The sequence below is a fragment of the Emericellopsis cladophorae genome (assembly GCF_022114955.1).
Source record: "Emericellopsis cladophorae strain MUM 19.33 chromosome Unknown NODE_3_length_1261782_cov_116_963312, whole genome shotgun sequence".
NCBI lineage: Eukaryota > Fungi > Ascomycota > Sordariomycetes > Hypocreales > Bionectriaceae > Emericellopsis > Emericellopsis cladophorae.
The window spans coordinates 686,030-704,496 of record NW_026250928.1 but is presented as its reverse complement, the minus strand read 5'-3'; the positions used below and the strand labels follow the sequence as shown (position 1 = coordinate 704,496).

At 54.3% G+C, this 18,467-nt stretch overlaps 3 protein-coding genes across 3 annotated transcripts; 2 read left to right on the top strand and 1 right to left on the bottom strand.

The window, feature by feature from the left end:
• Nucleotides 1-1,145: 1,145 nt before the first annotated feature.
• On the top strand, nucleotides 1,146-3,231 carry J7T54_008006 (Transcription factor tau subunit-like protein; the record flags this gene model as incomplete). Its single annotated transcript, XM_051502591.1, has 3 exons — nucleotides 1,146-1,349; nucleotides 1,413-1,803; nucleotides 1,859-3,231. 3 exons carry the CDS (start codon nucleotides 1,146-1,148, stop codon nucleotides 3,229-3,231), a joined length of 1,968 nt encoding a protein of 655 aa, XP_051365768.1.
• Nucleotides 3,232-4,175: 944 nt separating this feature from the next.
• J7T54_008005 (Palmitoyltransferase-like protein) lies at nucleotides 4,176-5,618 on the top strand (the record flags this gene model as incomplete). Its single annotated transcript, XM_051502590.1, has 1 exon — nucleotides 4,176-5,618. One exon carries the CDS (start codon nucleotides 4,176-4,178, stop codon nucleotides 5,616-5,618), a length of 1,443 nt encoding a protein of 480 aa, XP_051365767.1.
• Nucleotides 5,619-6,792: 1,174 nt separating this feature from the next.
• On the bottom strand, nucleotides 6,793-10,005 carry J7T54_008004 (1-phosphatidylinositol bisphosphate phosphodiesterase-like protein; the record flags this gene model as incomplete). The annotated part of the gene is made up of 1 exon (XM_051502589.1): nucleotides 6,793-10,005. One exon carries the CDS (start codon nucleotides 10,003-10,005, stop codon nucleotides 6,793-6,795), a length of 3,213 nt encoding a protein of 1,070 aa, XP_051365766.1.
• Between the last annotated feature and the right edge of the window lie 8,462 nt (nucleotides 10,006-18,467).

Genomic DNA, 18,467 nt, shown 5'->3' with positions numbered 1-18,467 from the left:
TATCGAGGGCGAAGATACCAAAAGGTCACTCAGTGTTCGGTCGCGAGCTAGTCGTGAAGCATACAGTGCGGCTCCAGTTGCGAAACGAAACAGGACCAGGACTGGAGCTGCTCACAAGCCTCGAGGTGGCAGGACCGGAGAGGAGATCCAACGTGCCGTATCAGGCGAAGGCTGATTGACTGACCCGGCATTATTACAGTGGTTCGAGCGACGATTGCAGCACTGCACTGGTCCGATTGGTGGCACTGTAGCACCCCAGCCAAGGCGCACTAAGGGACCTAGGTGCACGCATTATTACTATGCATTCCGCCGTGTCCACGACGGCACTGAAGGCATAGTATTATCTTTCATAAATAATTTACACTACCGCATACTGTTGGGAGCATGGGCTCACCGTGGCTCTCGAATCAAAGTGGAAATGCTATGTCGAGCGCTATGTTGCAGACGGCACGTCGCGGGTGCAACTTTGGAAGCTCCGTCATAGCACCATCATAAACACACAGTTTGCCAGACTGTGCCTGGCCCCTGAAGAATTTCCGTGTTCCTGCGTCTGGTCACTCATGATACCTATGTACGTAGCCCAATTCGTGAAGATTGTCTGGGAGTAAAGACAATACTGCCAAGGGACGTCTCCCGTGATGGCAAATACTTTCGATTTTCATTCCACTCGTCGGTGATGTTCGTCTTTATCAGCCAGGGAAGTCGAGTGAACCGCGATGACCGGATTTCCCTAGACAAGATGGTTGACCTTGCAACAAGCTAAGGCTGTCTCTTGGAGTAAGGCCTACTTAGTAACAGTTGGGAGCTAATTGTGATTAAAGCAATCCAGTTCTTATTGAACTTCAAGTATGATGTGGTCGTAGCCAATCGTCTGTGCTTGGGACGCGTCGTTCTTCAACTTTGTCGTCTAGATCGCCTCGACATAGGGTACGCAAATAGGACCCCGCACAGTATCATCATGCACACTGCGCAGGCCCTCATCCGCGTGCTTGGCAAACCTTGCATCACTTTGTACTACGAAACGACTACATCACCGAGTTTCATGTACCTGGTATCATTGTCGCGGAGCATTGCGAATGTGGATTCAAAGATCCAATTCTTCGGCGTTCCAATCAAGTACATCCGCCCATCGAGGCCAACGCAGGATGGATATCGATCGCCGAAGAAGCAATCATAGCTCACCACAGAATGACGACGAAGTGGCCGAGGACGAGTATGAAGATGCCAATTTTGGAGCGCCACGTTTCGTGATTCCGCGACGGAACCTGGCGGCGGTCGAATTACCGGCGAATGTTCAGAATGTCGACCGTGCTATCCAGGCGTTTGGGCGACGACCAGACTTGTCTAATGTGAGGCCCTGCTTGCTTGACTACCTTGACCCACTGACTGTAGACCAGCTGCTAGATTCACAGACACACTCCGTGCCTCTGTACCTGAATCCAGAGAGCGCCCTCTGCCGACCTGTCATGTCACATAATGCCAGGACCCATAATGTTGTCCTCAAACTCAGGGTCCCCAGGCGAACGGGCAGGAAAAGGAAGAGAGGGTCCGATGGGCCTTGGGAAGGCCAAACAATCGAATCGGAAACCGCAGGGAATGAGGAAGTCTGTTCGAAAGCGCGCCTAGACGAACCCAACGTACTGAGGCGCAAACTGGTTGACAACCTCGAAAGCTACAGCATCGAGGCAGTGGGGATGGTGAAGCATGCTCATCGGTTCAGAAGCCTAGCGGACTTCCAGTGGAACGTTGCGAAGCGGTCTGATTTCGCCAGGCGATACGTTGAACAAGTGTATCCGGGAGACGGTGAGTTGCATCCTTCTAATCTTTTTTTTTCTGCTTGGCTTTCTGATTTGTGCAGTCGAGGACATGAAGAAGTTCGAATTCAAGCCCGGCGCTGATCAACCTCCCAACGTTGACGTTCTTCCGCCACCGAGCTTCACGCACTTGGGCATCCCTTTCAACTATTTCTACGCGCAGAACCCGTACGTACGCATGACGGAGGATGGACAGACATTCAACGCGACGGCTGTCAAGCACATTGGTCATTTCATCGGCGCTGAGGCGCCGGCTCCCACAGGCCCCCGTCACCCTCCTGACATGACGGATGCTAGGACGGTCATGGTTCTAGCCGAGCTAGAAGCAGCCTTTGCGGAGCGAGCTATCTGGACTCGTAGATCGCTGATGAACCACCTCGGGGACAAACTGCGAGGCTGGAACGAGCTCAAGGTCTACCTCAACTACGTCGCCTATCAGTTCAAGGGTGGTCCCTGGAGGGACAGCGTTGTGCCTTATGGCATAGATCCGAGGACCGACCCGAAGTACAGAGAATACCAAACTGTCATGTTCAAACTCTTGCCCCAGCACAAGCAGGTGTATCATCATGAGGCGTGGTATTCCACCAGGGGGAAGCAAGGTGCCACAAACAATACCTTCAAGCCCGATCTTTCCAAAAGCCACATATTTGACGGAGAGACGTACCACTTGGATGGCAAGGTCTGGCAGGTCTGCGACATCACTGACCCCATTATCAGGGAGGTGCTGGATCACGCTCCCATTCGTGAGCCTCGGGATGAAGACAGTGGCTTCTACCAGGGGGGCGCCTGGGCAAAAGTCAAAGCCATCATGAAGACAAGGTTGATAGCAATCCGCTTCGACCGCACATTGACCAGGCAACACTTCGCGGCAACGTTGGACACGGGCGACGCTACGCCTACGAGAGCAGTGCAGGGAACTGCTTCGATTCCGTTGCCCCATCTAGACCTGACCCACGACGAGCTCGTGGAGCTGAGGGGCTCAGTGTCAACCTCGAACAAGAAGTCCAGGCATGCTGGCTATTCGACCAAGGTCAAGGTCTCCCAGAAACCCCATGACTCTGATACGGGGGGCGGGACGACGGCGCCAGGAGCGTACACGGAGCTTGGAGAACCCGATGAAGACGACGACGAAGCAGAAGCAGACCTGAACATGGACGTGGATGAAGAAGAGGATGATGATGCAGATTACGAAGACGAAGCTGCGAACGGTACTTTCGACTTTATGGGATACTTGCCTGGGAACACCGATAATGAGGACGAAGCGAACGAGGCGGACGAAGAGGAGAATGACCAAGGCCACCTTGAGGCCCACGCACAACATGACACCGACCATGCGAGACGAAACACATATACTGTCGATGTTCCGAGATTTGGGGAGCAGGAGAGAAGCTACGAGTATCCGGAAGTCCCAATGTAACGATAGAGACTACGAGGCGAGAAGTTGGAGGGTTATTATAGAGGCCTTATGACAGGCCGCGCCACTGCCGCTTTCTATCGTGCATCGTGCCGCTCACACTCTCCCAGTTTCTGTTATGACTCGAGCACGCAGGGAGACTGCGCTTGCGGAAGAAGATTCATACTCTGGCGTCGAACGATTCGGCTCATACTGATTCTATCCTATGCGTTGGAGATTCATCGACTTGTTCAATCGCATTCATCACGAATACCGACAGAACATATGTGTGTTTTAATTACTTCGTGATATTGACACGGAGTTTTAATAAAGCAGTGACAGGACAGGAGGACACGGACCCCCTGAGCCCCATATCTATGTCGCGTTCCACGACACTGACCAGTAGAAAAGTCCCGTCGAGCTGACACTTGGCGCTGGTCCGCCGAGTCGCCGACGGCCCCTGATGAGGGGAGTCTTGACCTAAGCCACTTTGGGATACGTACCACCCAACAATCAGAGTGAATGGCCAGGCTCCAGGCTCTGGTTCTTTGGACTTTTACGGGATCAGGGTTCGGCGCGTGCTCTCATTCCGACTGCGTGGACATCTCGGATCGACCACGAAACGTTCGTTCTTTTCGGCCTGACCGTACAGTACTACGGAACACCTCACGACCGAATCGTCGCCAAGGTCATGCTCACGCTGCCGGTATAGCCTCACAACATGATGGTTCGCCGCTGGGCCCGGAGAGTCGAGCGAGCATGTTGCACCACTGTCAAGTACATGCCTTTGGGGTTTGTCTACGGGTTGACAAGTTGGGCAGCATGGGTCATCGTACAGATAGGTGCTTCAGAAACTAGGAGTGCTTGGATAGGTAACATGGCCCATCGCATCCCCATCTTCAAATTTCCATCCACCCTGACACATTGCAGGTACTACGTCGTCCATTGTTGGCGTTCTCCTATGGGCTATGCTCAACTGGTCCTACACCACCGCCGTCTTTACGAATCCCGGCTCGACGACCAACGACGACGGCTACAGCGTCCTGCCCATGAACCAAAGCAACCAGAACAATGCGACCTCCTTCACCGTCAAGTCGAATGGCGAATACCGCTTCTGCAAGAAGTGCCAGGCCCGCAAGCCCGACCGCGCGCATCACTGCTCGACGTGCCGACGCTGCGTGCTCAAGATGGACCATCACTGCCCCTGGCTGGCGACGTGCATCGGCTTGAAGAACCACAAGGCCTTTCTGCTGTTCCTCATCTACACGACGGTGTTCTGCCTCTACTGCTTCGCTGTTAGCGGATGGTGGACGTGGGTGGAGATCCTCAAAAACACTCGCTACATGGACACCCTGTTGCCCGTCAACTTTATCATGCTGGCCGTCATGAGCGGCATCATTGCGCTCGTCGTCGGGGCCTTTACCGCTTGGCACATCCACCTGGCCTCGCGCGGGCAGACGACCATTGAATGTCTTGAGAAGACGCGCTACTTGTCGCCCTTGCGCAAGACCTTTCACCAGGCCCACGATCCTGCCAACCACGTCCCTCTCGCGGCACAGCAGATTGTGGACTTCCACGCCAACGCCGTCCCTGGCGTGACGAGGCCCGAGGAGGGCGAGGAGCGCCGCACGATGGAGCTGCCCCGTACCGGTTCGAACCTAGATGGCGCTCGGCCTGTGCACATGAGTTACGCCGAGAGGGAGGCGGAGCAATCGAGGAAACGCTACGACGAGTACCTGGACGAGCAAGATTCTTCCAAGTTACCGAATGCATTTGATCTCGGTTGGAGACGTAACCTACAGCACCTTTTCGGGCCCGACCCATGGCTGTGGCCGGTCCCCGTTTGTAATACCACCGGTGACGGCTGGGCTTGGGAGCCTAGCCCTCGTTGGCTGGAGGCACGAGAACGTCTTCGCGCCGAGCGCGAACAGCAACGCGCCCGCGAGGTCAGTGCTGGATGGGGCGGTGACTTTGGCCTAGCCGTCGAGGAACCGCCCGTGATCACCCGTGTCCACGCCTCTGGTGCAGGAAGGCACTTCTCCGAGGACAGGCACAGCAGCCCCTCGCCCCGCGACGGACTCCGACGCACGCCCAGCAAGGCCGACCGCATTTTGGGGCGCGATCCGAACCTGTACGCAGATGGGCCACAGTCCGAAGACGTACCGCTCCGACGACTCAGTCCGCGTGGACGGTCCGTCGAGGACGAGCTCGACGAGATTGACAGGGAAGACGAACAGTTTGTCGAAAGCCTGGACAGGGACGAAGCCGAGCGCCGCGCAATGAACGTGGTCACTAACGGTGGCTGGGGCCGTGGCGGCGCGAGCGGCATGTTGCGCAAGCAGCACAGTCACAGCAGCGGGCGAGGCACAGGCTCATCCAGTCCGCGCTATCTGGATGACGGGGTAGACTGATGGCCAAGCGCAATGTCAGTGTGGGATGCTTTGCTACTACACACATATATTTCAACAGCGCGCCTCTTTTCGTTCAATCTTCTGGCATGGGTCGAAGCCGGGCCTTAAGGCGTTCTGTTTTCTTTCCAGGTTGGCATAATGGTAGAGATAGATGTAATTATATGACTGATGTCTTTCATATAGCATTCACTGGAACACAGGTCTTTCTACCTAGACGGATGATTCTGCCTCGCAGTGTGTCCAAGACTGCGCGATCGTCTCCTCCCCACAATCCACTGCACGGTAAAATTGAGCTGTCTCCACCCCCCTTCTCCTCCACCGCTTCAAGGGCCGGATCAGCAGTCTAGCATGCCGTCCTCCCTTCTCATCCGCTCTCTGGCATCTGCCGCTACGCGCTGGCTCTTGTTGGAGTGTGGTCCGGGGCAGATGCACTCGCGCGTGTGATAAACAGTAGCAGAAGGTACGTCATTTTCTTGGATGACGCATCAGACCGCATTTGCTTCTGTCTCAACATGGCCAAGTCGAGGCACGGGACATGACAGAGTCACGAGACGGGATCGAGTCAACAGCTCAATTGTGATTATTGTTCTTGTATTGTCGTCAATCATTAAGGGCAGTATCCAACCGTGCCCTCTGCCATCCAAGGCCCAGCTCGGAGGAATGCAGTCTTCGCGGCGTGAGCCACATGGGATATTGTATTGCATCAGACCTCCTGATTTCCAGTATGCAGCCACATGATGGAGTAAACACGATGCTTCTATAGATAAACGAGGAAAAAGAAAAGCCCCCCAATTCGAGTTCCGTTGCTATGCTGTGTAGGAACCTGTCCATGTCGAAGTATTTCCCAAAATTGCAAAAACCACGCTCGTCGTTTCTCGACCAGAACGAAGGGTATTCTCGCGCGAAGTCAAGCGCCAACAAATGAAACAAAGAGATAACGACAGCAGCCTGTCGCCTTCATAAGGCAAAAAGAAAATCACGCAAAGGTAGTGACAAGTACACCAGTGACTGGTCAAGTCGTACCGTCTTCGCTGCTCGGTCGCCGGGACCGCGATGGTAGCGAAACCAAGCCACTGAAAAGATGAGATGTGTCTCGAAGGGCTGGGGATGTGTCGTGACCATGAGCCCTTGACATCCGAGGTGGTAGGCGATGCGCTGAGCAGAGATGTCGTTCCTACTGCGCACTCTCGGAACTCTTCTTCTCCACACTGCCCTTGTCCATTGTGGCACGAGGGCTCGCAGCCATTCGCCCAAAGACCTTGGTTCCGAGGCTCTTCAGCTTGCTTCTCTCGTGCTTGTCAGCAGGCACGTCCACAATGGCCTTCTCGATGGGATCGATGTGAATTTTGCAAAACAACGAGGAGAAGAGGTACTGCTTGCCCTTGTCGTTCTCGAGCGGAAGCGTACGGTAGCCCGGCCTCAGGTTCTGAAGCTTAGCCGTCCACGAGGCGATCCCCATGGCATCTTTGCCGTTGGTATTCGAGTTGTAAGTCTCGCCATTCGGCGACAACTTGACGGTAAACTTGACGAAAACAAGTTCCGGGTGCTTGGTCTTCAGTGTCCAAGTCATCGGGGCGCTGCGAAAGAACGGATTGAAGCCATTGCCGTAGACAATGTCAGTCTGCTGCCTTTCGGGATTCCGGCTGGCGATGGCGTCTTCTTGCTCAGGTCCCTCGCCTTCACTGCTGCCATGGCCGTTGAAGACCTCAACCTCGACATACGGGTGCATCTCTCGGTTGGCAGGTAGTGATGCGGGGCGCATCAACTGCTGCGCAGATAGCACGTCAATACTGCACGACACGATAGATCGCTCTTTCTTGCCTCCAGCAATGTCCTCATTGTACGGTATCACCTGGATATTGCGTAGCTTGGCAGGCTTGAGAACGTAGCCAGAAGAGTCGGTCCCTCCTTCGAACATGGCGCGATTGAGTTGAAGAGCGACATCGTTTGTCTGCCAGTTCAGGGCAGCCATCTGCACACCGCGACGCCAGGCCCAGAGCGGGTCAAAGTTGCTGGACAAGACACGAGATGGGGATGGATAGACTCTCATCAGGTACCGCATGTTGTGGATGTCCAATGCCATCTTCATCTCCTTGGAGCGGATATTCTTGGCAAGAGTGCCTTCTTGGAAGGAGAAGATGTGGTTGAATTCCTTCGCTCCCGGGGAGTCGAACCCGTTGAACTTCACACCAGCGCAGTAGACCCCGAGATCGCCCAAAGCCTTGACAGTGGTGGCGTTTTCGGACTCATAGGAGCCAGCGTCACTACCACTTTCAATGTCGGCGCCCTCATCACCCACCATGTCGGAAACTCTGCCCTCCGCAATGGTGTTGACGCGATTCTTGCTCGGAATCCTGCGTGATGCCAACATGGGTGTTAGCATCGGGCTCTGTGGAAGCGATTGAGACGTAGGCATCAGCGCGGCATCGGGGATGGTGGGCCTAATCATGGGTGAGGTTAAGCTGTTTCCGCGACGTCGTCCTCCATTCGCAGCGCCTGGGAGTTCCTTTGCCTTCTTAACCTTGATGAGGATACGCTCCAATAGCTGCGAGGGCGATGGTAGCACTGAGTAGTTGCCATCGATGGTTTCCTCGACCAGGCGGGCGCCAAAGACTTCGCGCATGAGTGTAGGCATCACGCGCTGTTGCTCCTCCTTACAACGAACCTCCAGGGAGATCCAGAGTGGGAACAGGGTCTTGACAAAGGCGTATTTGTTGATGGTAACCAGGGTTTCTTTCAGACTGATGGCCGATGTATAGGTCCTACCATGGGTGACGATAGGTTGCCCATACGGACCATCCCAGCAGTCGATCTCCACGCAACGGCATCCGCTGATCAAGGCCTCGATGTAGGGTTCCACACTGGACATGCCCGCGATTTGACGACCGGTCAAGTAGGTGTTGTGTGAGCTTGAAATGAAGTATTCGTTCATGGGCCGGTCCAAGCTGTATTGCTGAGGCTCCTCGACGAGAGGGCCGTTGTGCCTCGCTGTGAGATATCCTGTGAAGGCGGCCTGGTTCATTATGAGGCTGTTGTCGCTCTGTCCCTTGCCGATGTCATCCGCGCTCGTACGAGCTGCCCTGACGAGGCGGTAGAACTCTTTCTCCCACGGCTGACGCCGTGTGACAATATCTTCTCCCTGTTCATTGCGAAGGAAGACAAGGAACTCTTCCAAAGTCAACCCCTCTTCGGGCTGAGCAGCGAAGGATCGCATGATACGACCAATCTCGGGGCGCACATTCAAGTGACGAACGAATGCCATGAATTCTTTGTAGTTCAGTCTTTCTTGCCCTCGAATATCGGATTGGAAGAAGGCGGACTTGAGTGTGGACTCTGAACTGTTGATATGCAGCATTTGACACACACGCTTCACACCGGCCATGTCCAACTCTTCTGCTCCCGCCGATCGTGGTGGATCGCCAAATTGTCGCGCCATTTCAGACTTCCAGTACTGTTTTATGGCTTCAGGTGTGAAGGACATGAGCGAGGACATGAGCTCCTGTCGGTGGTTGAGCATGTCATCCAAAAATTTCACCCAGGTCTGGCAGAGGTCAGGCCGATCGGTTTGGAAATAAACCAGCTTCTCTGCCCGGCCGGCTATACTGTACTTGATGGCAAATAATCTCGAAATGTCCGTGATGTGTAAGTCGTTGGCATCCTGTTGCACATCGGATCCGCTGCGTACAGCCTGAATATCATCCAAGTGAATGAACTTGTTGGGCCGTTTCTTGTCCCATGTGAGCTTGCTAGAATCGTGGTCGTAGACAAGGGATGCATATTTCCGTCTCTTCTCCTTCTTGCTAGAGAACTTGCAGACTGGTGTTCCGCATTGGAGAGTATAGGGCACAGTCGGGCCAGCCATGCTGCTGCCGGATAACTCTTCCATGATCGACTCAGCCGGACTCCCAACGGAAGTACTGCGCACGGAGGTATCTCGTCTGGTAATTGACCTGAAGTGGCGAATGTCTTCATCGTAGTCTGACTCCGAGTCAAAGCCCATAGGGGGAAAGTCGGGGGGTGCGGTGGTGTTGCTGTCGCTTCGCCGGCGAAGCAATGGGCCAACACTTGTGTCACGGCTCGTGGGTGCGGCTGAGGAGGGCCGTCTTTTCGGAGCCAGTCCACGCGACGCCCGGCTCGAAATGCGACGCATGAGGCTCGTTTTTGGGTGGGGAGGGTTGGGTAATGCAGTAACCTCTGGAGTTTCGGGAATGGTGCTGGCATTGTTCATGAGGCTCTGTCTGAGCGAACTGGAGCTGACTCGGCGAGACACAATTGATTCCGGTAGTTGAAAGTTGGATGGGCAGATATCATCGTCGAGGGCTCGCATGGGCTCCGGCGAGCCTTGTATGGATGAATTTGTCGTCATGATGGCTGTGTCTGGCGACATGACGGGCGAGCCGTGCTGGGAATTTGAGGCAATAGAAGACCCGCTGGTTGCCGAAGTAGGTATTGAATTTGACGCCTGCGTTTCAAGACTTGTCTGGGCTGTGCTTGGTCTAAGAAGTCTGGTATGGCTATGTGACATGAACATGGCGTGCTCCAATGTTTGCTGTGAAGGAGGCCGACTCGAGTTGCCAGACATGTTGAAGGCTGATCGGTTGGTCGCAGTGAGCGAGCAGAGAACGCAGGACACCGGTATGAGCTGGGTCGGCCTTTATGAGTCTCGGCAACTGAAAGCATACATGATGGGACGGGCCGCTCTAGTGGTGGTTGAGCCTGTGCCTGTGCGTGCGGGGGGGGGGGGGACTGGACGAAGGAGAGGCTCAGTGACCGGCGCAGGTGACCATAAACGTGGCCGTCGCTGATGAGCGAGATAAACAGGCAGACAACCTCCAGAGACAGGGGTTACGAGGTTGTACCAGGGTTGTGGTGGATGTGCCGAGTCTTCCCTCAACGAATGATGCTTTCGCGCAACAACAATGCGGATGGAGGGGTGCGTGCCAGAAGTCAGGCGAGCAAAGAGGCACAAAATCAACCAAAATCTGGAGGGGTGTAGTCCTGGATGCAAGTGGTTGGTTATCTGCAGGAGAAACGTTGTCGAGCGGGCCGCACGCGAGATACTCAAGCTGCGCAGTGAGCGGGATGTGCAGATCTGGCGTGGGTTGCAAGCTGCTGATTTGGGAGCTCGCCGAATATTGTAGCGGTCACAGATGCTGGTGCGGTGGCAGCAGGCAGTGGAGAGGTATGCAAGTCGCTGTATACGGTATTGCGTGCCCGGGATGAGGCAAAGCTGGGGTACGGTCGAGGGCGAAGCAGAGAGCGTAGTTTGTGTGTTGTAGCCAAGCAGGTAGCTGACTGAACTGCGATATGGGATTGTTCGAATTCTCTGGACCTCGGGAGAGTGTTGCTGCCGGTGCCTGCTAATGTACGTTCTACTGCGTACACAGCAATGGCGTGGTCAGGTTTGAAGGCACGGACAGGATAGTTGCGAAGAAGCTGCAGGTGACCAATGATGGTTCAAATATCGCTCGTTCGGCTTGGTGACTTGTGTAAACTCGGTAATTGTGTGACTATCAAGGACTGTCGTTGCGCGCAAAAGTGGACGTTCGGCTTGTAGGTCTTCAAAGTGAGGATGGAGTTTCGGTTTGGCGGCAGGGTGGGAGGAAATTGTGAGGGCCAGCGTAAAGGCAACAAACAGCGTCAGGCGCGGCTTGGTCGATGACAATGTGTACCGTCGGTAGAGAAGAGGAATGTCGTCGGGAGAGAGAGCAAAAGACAAAGTAACAGCGGGCGAATAGTAGATGTCTCTGGGCGAAGGGGTTTGAGGTCGAGGGGACTGGAGGTGAAATGGTGGGTGGTGGTGATGGGTGGGCGTGTGTGCTAAAAGTACCTGAGCTCTTGTACCTAGTGCCGTTGGGCGCCAGGCCGACTTTTTTTTTTTTCTCCTCCAGTCCCAAGGGGTGCCTTGAGCTGAGCGGCGCTGACAGAGCTCGAAATGAAGCTGGGAAGGCGCTGCCAGTGCCAAGTCCACCGATGTCAGCGACGAGTCTGCTCTCAAGGCATGGACGGGCAACTGCAGAACAAGCTGGGGTCTCCCAGCAGTACAAGTGGGTTACGCCTGCTGGAGCAGAGGGGTGTGTGTTTAGAGTTCCTGTCCAGGGGAAAAAAGCTGGGTGACTCAGTCCGCGAGATTGACAACGCATGGAAGGGCGAGCCAGGGTTTCTGATTGCAATGCTAGTGGGACCAGCAAATCGGCCACCCGCGCGAGTGCTCATCAAGGGGCCGACTCAAACTGACCAGATGCCGATCGCTCCTGTGACAGCACTGCGCAAATTGCAATCAACAAGGCTGGAAGGCCACGGGTCAGTACTGAGATTCGGAGCGCCTGAGGCAGAAGCAACTCCAGTCGCCTTGGTGGCAGGGAGACTGGACTGGTAAAGTTTATTCTTCTTCCCTGCTTGGGCTGCCGAAGTTTATCATACCTTACTGTTTGCGCTATGCGGTTTGCGGCCGTGCGTTGTGTTGTTTAGGCTCGACCGGAACCCCGGTTTCAATAGGTACATACATCATTTACTTATGGCTGAGGCTGCTATTGTGTGTCTGATAGATTGTCCAACTTGGAGAGCCTGTTCTGGGGTCTGAAGATAAAAGTGAGGTCGTCAACGTGAGCAACGTTTGGATCACCAGAATGGAGTGTACTCCTTGACCGCCTTACGTCGCTACGCTTTCTACGACTACGTGTACGTATGGGTACGACGCTGCGTAGTCTCGACGCGGGGGTCGAGAAGGGCGGCCGTTTTTGTTCCTTGGCGTACTTCGCAAGTACCTGACTATTAGCCGGCTACGATCGAGACGATTTCGTCTCGCGGCGTACGTATTGTACATACCACCCTGCGCGAGATTTCTCGTATCAGTTCAACATAGGCCTTGGCGTTTATTAATAGGGCTGCCATGAGTCCAATACTATCTTTGCCGCTCTATCCAGTTCGACATCTACTCAACACGGATCGCAAAAGGCGACAATCTCCAAGGTGGCACTTGCCTAGACTCGTAGACAATAAACAGGACAGATGCTTCAGTACTATACGTACAACTAATTAGTTGGTAATTAAATCGATAAGGCACACTACGTTCTCCGTACATTTACGTACTGCCTAATTGCAGTACTCCGTACTACTCGATTCTACCAGGAGTGGAGCTGGTGCACGTCTGACATTTCGAGGGCCGGCTGGTAGGCGCATACTCGCCGCGTGTCGGACAATACGTACGACGTAGTACGTACGTCCTACGTCGACTTGGCCGAAGTACTCGACCCCACATTGGCCCTCGCGAAGGGACTATTGTGGTGCACGTATCCGTAGTACTTGATAGGACTTGTCAGATTATTTATTGCGATCATCGGTGCACACGAGCATCACTATCTTGTCCAAAAAACGTTTCGTTTCTCAGCAGTGTGCTCCCGGTGCTTGTGCATTCAATCGACTGCTGCTCTAGCACCCCGAGCCTGGGTACGATGATGTCACCACCTGTCAAGTGCTCGCATGCGGCATGGCCATCATCAATTGTGGTGGGTGTGAAATAATCATTACCAGGAGTTGTGTAGCTCTTCTGTGTTGCTGCTGCCGCCCACGGGGCATATGCTTCCCGTTGGGCAGGGGCAGGAGCGGCCCGGAGAACACGCATTCGGACAATAAGAGTGGCCTGTACTCTGTAGTCTAATGACGGTTCTTTCTGCCAGCTGAGGTCATTTAACTGGTAGGCATTTCGAGCTGAGCCCCGAGGACACGGCTATGCGCACGTTTAGAAGTTAATCAAGTAATTATACGGGCACTGACTGAAGAGCTCCAGGAATCAATTACTGGGTCATTTAATGACAGATACCCTTCGTCACCATGATGATAGTGTTGTCGCAAGGACAGTCCATCCACCACATTGTCGGCGCCGGCGCAACAAACTTCTCATTGCGGGTGAATAATAAAGTTCAAGCCATCAAACATCCCTAGTCCGCGGAACCCCGTCCAGAACAGCAGCGTTCAGTGCGGAAAGTAGGTACGCTGAGAGACATGGCCAAGTTTTCATTAAGGTAAGTAATAAATTTCCTGTCAGCATTTCCACATTGTATTGAAGGAAATCCGGACGCACGGGGTACAGAGCGAAGCCAAGCCCAGAACGTACCACAAATACGCTTCGAATGAATCTCTCTTAAGTTGCGCGTATAAGCCATGCCGACACCCTTGCTCTTTGCTATCATTTGAGTTATTCCGAGTGCGACGCAGCTCTGGCCATCTCTTTCGGTGGCTAGAACACCTACCTGTAGGCTCCCACGTCGCATGCAAGGAAACTCTCGCGCCACAAGGTCGGTTGTACCTCGTTGCTTGATCCTGAAGACGAGTAGCAGTCACAGAGACGTACGTTCTCGAGCTAACACTTGTGGGGTTAACCACATAGAGTCAGTCCTGCCCACATCTGCCACTGCTTCCAGTTGTTTCGTTGTCAAGTGGTGGGCACTATTGTCTGTGGGTAGTACCTGCGACCGTTTCTCGGATCTCCGGAATTGATAAATGGTCCCGTTTCCAGTGCTTTGGTCAAGGGGGTGTGGTGTTAGACAACCTTGACACTAAATCTGACGTGGCGGGGCTTGTAGCTTCCCTGCTCCCCAGTCGCTGTGCCCCAGATCAGGGCTAAGGTTGTCCATGTCCTTTCACAACTCACGAGCACCTCTACTGCAGTAGTATGTGTATGCATTCAGTGCTTGCTTGCAGGTTGCTTGGCTGACTTTGACGTCTTGCTGCAGCCTGCGGTTCTCGGAAGCAACGTCCAAGGTGCCTTGTAGGGCTACAATATGCGGCTCCAAAAATAGCAGACGGCAGGTTTTTATTTTGTCTGTGCGTTTTTGACTTGACTGAGAGTACCCAACAGCGCGCTTTGTCAAAATGCAATTGGTATCGAATGCGCGCGAGCGTGCTCTGGTCTCGCCGGACATTTGCAGTTGCGACAAGCCAAGAATAGTAGGTCCCGGTAGGTGCTCGCCAATTGTCTTTGCTCCAGTTCTGCCTGGCATTTCCATTTTCACCGACATTTGCCAGCCTGGAGCTGGTTGAGTGATAGACATCATGTGGTCACACTGCCAAGATCCAGCGCGGGCCAGAGGAAAACGTGCTTTTGAGTGATCAACAAAGCCACCATGCCCAAGCGGCATAGTATTTCAAGGCGTTTTGTTTTGTCCGTGCTTGGAAAGAGAACGACCCAATTGGTGGTTGTTAGACGCCACCGGCGGTCAACGGGGTCGCGACATGAGTACCTAGATCAGGCACTAAAATACTCCGTACGGGCTGCGAGTATCCGTACGGAGCGCGTACAGACCGCTCCGTTCTTCTCACAACTTTTTTATTTTGACAAGTACTGCAAGTAAGGTACGGATAACAGCACCGAATTCCCCTAGCTACGGATATCAGTGCTCTCAAGTCCCAAGGTACCATTGCCTGCTGGCTCAAAGCGTATAATGACGTCCCTGGCTTCCAGGGGGACCAATCGGAGAAGCTATCAGGCCAGCCGATGCGTGGTGCCCGCGCCGGCTCAAGGGCAGAGATGAAAAGGCCCACACTCGAGGTCCTGAGACAATCTGACGTCGGATCTGGTTCGCTGTCCTCCTTCTCGAATCATTCCGTACAGCGAAACAGGACCAGGATACGCAAGTACGTACATACGCATCCCGCGTACGTACTTGGCCAGTGCACGTCGGGATCTACGCACCATAGGACCAACAGACGTCGACACGATGCGCCTTGCTAATCTCATGGCCAGTCATTTAGGTCCTATGACCAGTGCGCGGCACAGACACGAAACCAACAAATGGCAACGGACACGTGTTGACCCTTCGAGCTTCACGCAATCGTAGGCAAAAGCTGCGATCGGAGCACCAGTCGCTCGCGACACGCGAAACGGCACGCAACCTTTTTCCGAGGGCTATTAGGTTGTCGCAACCCCCAACTGACCCCCATTTGACAGTTGTTTTTGCTTTCGCGAACGCAAATTACGATACTCTTGTGCGCCTACGGAGTACTATTCCTGCATAAGCAATCTGCTCACAAGTCTGCTGGGGGCAGTCGGTCGCGCCGAAGGATCAGGGTGACGCGTGGAACCCAATATAGTACTCCGTATCCGCACGTACACAGGATTTGACAAATGCCATGTCGTGCCAATTACTCCATGTCGTTGGAGTGCAATGCGCCTCGCGACAACCACAGACAGACCGCATGCAAGTGCAAGCACGCACGAGCCTCGGCCCACGAGTCTTGGGACCGCCTGGCAGGTCTAGCATTTCGGACTCTTAGGGACAATTATCCCGCCCCAGTCCATCTAAGCACCCGCACATACAAGCCCTCGTAACTGTGCCTCTATCGTACCTGATTTATTATTAGAGAAGCGAGAGCGTGCAGAGACACAGAACGTCGGATACGAACCCCGCACTGGTCGTAGGTATGTATCATGGTGGCCGCCAAGGCTATTCAGACGAGTCCTAATAGGATGACGATAGTTCTAGTAAAGTACGTGCTCGGGGCGCGGGGTTGCAGTGAGCACCGCCCTCATCGTGCGATCCTGTGTAGATATGGCCAACACTGCACATTATTAACAGTCATACTCGGTGCTTCAATTGATACGGCACCTCTTCCTATCGAGCTGTCACCCGCAGCGCCCACAGGGTCTGGACTCTCGTCGGCGGATGGCAGCCCTTCCTTCAGCTTCATCAGCTCCGTGCTTCAGAAGTAGGTTTGCGTGTGCAAATGATCAGCCAGCTCGAAGCTCGGCCCGCATGTGTTGCCAGCGATCTGTGGCATTGGTCTTGGTCTCCTACGGTTCAGTACCCATCGTCTTCTAAAACAATGCTGCCAGTGTCATCTCGTACAGGGAGCGGATAATATCACTTGCTCGAACGAACGCCTATCAGCATTTGGGGGTAAAATGCAACTGCAAACGGCAAGCAGACATCGTGGCACATTGTCATCTGACGCCGGCCATGCAGGCTCGCTGATGCAATGGCCCTGTAATAGACGCAGGATTGAAATGAAGACGCGGTACAGCCCAGAGTGAGCTCGGCTGCGCGATCAGAGTCCAGTACGTGACACGCCGCATGCGGATGATTGTAGGAACTAATCATGGCCCCGTCGACGACTAATACAGCGAGAAAGGATTGTAGGTTGTTTGATCTGAACAGCCGCACACACTGAAGCCGGCCGTGTAAGTTGACAAGCAAAGCGACAAGCCATTGAGCACGTCAAATGCAGCCAAGCAGCACAAAGGGAGACTTGCATCCACCACAGTGTCTTCCTCACTTCTATTATTACCACAATATTAGTCGCATGCGTTGAAGTCGGTGCCCCAGGATGCCGTGCTGACCACACCCACGAGTGTGCACAGGGTAGGTAAGTAGCCGGCGTTGTGACGTTTTTTGAGCTAGCACAACCTGACCATGGTGAACACAGAGCTCTTTGCAATGCTTGTATCTATTAATTGATCAATGATAAGGGCGATCTTGCTGCGCCGCCTCAGAGGACGACATGGCATCTAATTAACACGAAGGCGAGTCGCATTCGCAAGGTACTTACTCATGCTGGCAATGTACCACGTATCGCCTCACGCCCCTCCCTTCCGGCGCTTCCCTTGTCCCCCATTTCGTCTGACCCCTCCTCCCCGCAATGAACTAGACTAGATCTCCTAATTGCTGCAAGACATCGAAACTCGCGATACCAAACACCAGCCATTGCCTCCCGGCGCGACGCCTGTCGAGCGTTGCGCGTACGCCGTACATACTATGTTCCTCACGGTACCGCTCCGTCGGGCCCTGTCTCATCACCTCAGAGACTCAGGCTGTCCCAAAGTACACCACCCTGCGAGCTCCACACGATGGCCAGTCGGTCGCTCTGTGACTCTGCCAGCGCTGTTTCAAGCTTGCCAAGCGCGCCAAGTCGCGAAACGAGGTCCCTCATTTCCAAACCGCCTACTGCTCGAACACGAACACGCCATGACGGCATAGTCAATCCGGAATGCGAGCGCGAGTGCGAGTCGCTAGCTGCTGCCCGGCCCTATTACCAGACTCGCCAACGTTGCAATGGAGCGCATGCGCGCCACGGCATCTAATTGCTCAACACGGGCCCTATCCAATCGCGCCGTGCAGCAGCAATGCGTGGTGAGTGTTTGAATGCACGGCAAACGCAACGCTGCTCGCAGCGCATGAGGCGTATGGTGCGCGGGGTGCATTGCGGATCTACGACATGGGATTTGCTGGCAAACTATGTGGCCCTCTCTGAGTCTCGCAAGGGCGATGGTGCGACGTACGTACGTACGTGCGTACAAGACAAGGCACTCACTTATTGTCGCCGAGCTCAAGCCGCCAGCTCTGGGTTGGCTATGCAGTAGTACGGAGTAGAGAAGCACTGAAGCAGCCCCACGGAGCGGAAATGCTGCGGAATCACGAGTGTCGTCGGCCTTATCAACAGACTGCGCTCCGACTACGGCGGAACATCGTTGCACCAGTGTCCGATAAGTCGCCTGTGAGACGGGACATTGCTTTGGGATTGGATTTGCATTATCACGCCTTCAGTCCGCCGTGCCTCCACGATGCTGCGGTGCCCGGTGAGGCTCGTTCGCCCAAGTGATGGGTATATACCTCTTCTTCCAGCAGGTGTGTGCGCGTGCTCATCGTGCTGCATGAATGTGGCTGCGCTCTGCCGCATGCTGTAGGAGGTGCAGATGGCCCAGCAGACTGATGAGCCATACAGCAGGTGCTCGGGAGGCGATACGTATTTCGACTGCGGCAAGTCTTGAATTCGCCTGTCGTTGCTGGAATACTCCCTCATACTGCGCTCCATGTCGCCGAATGCATTGCATCTTTCGTGTGCTTTAACTTC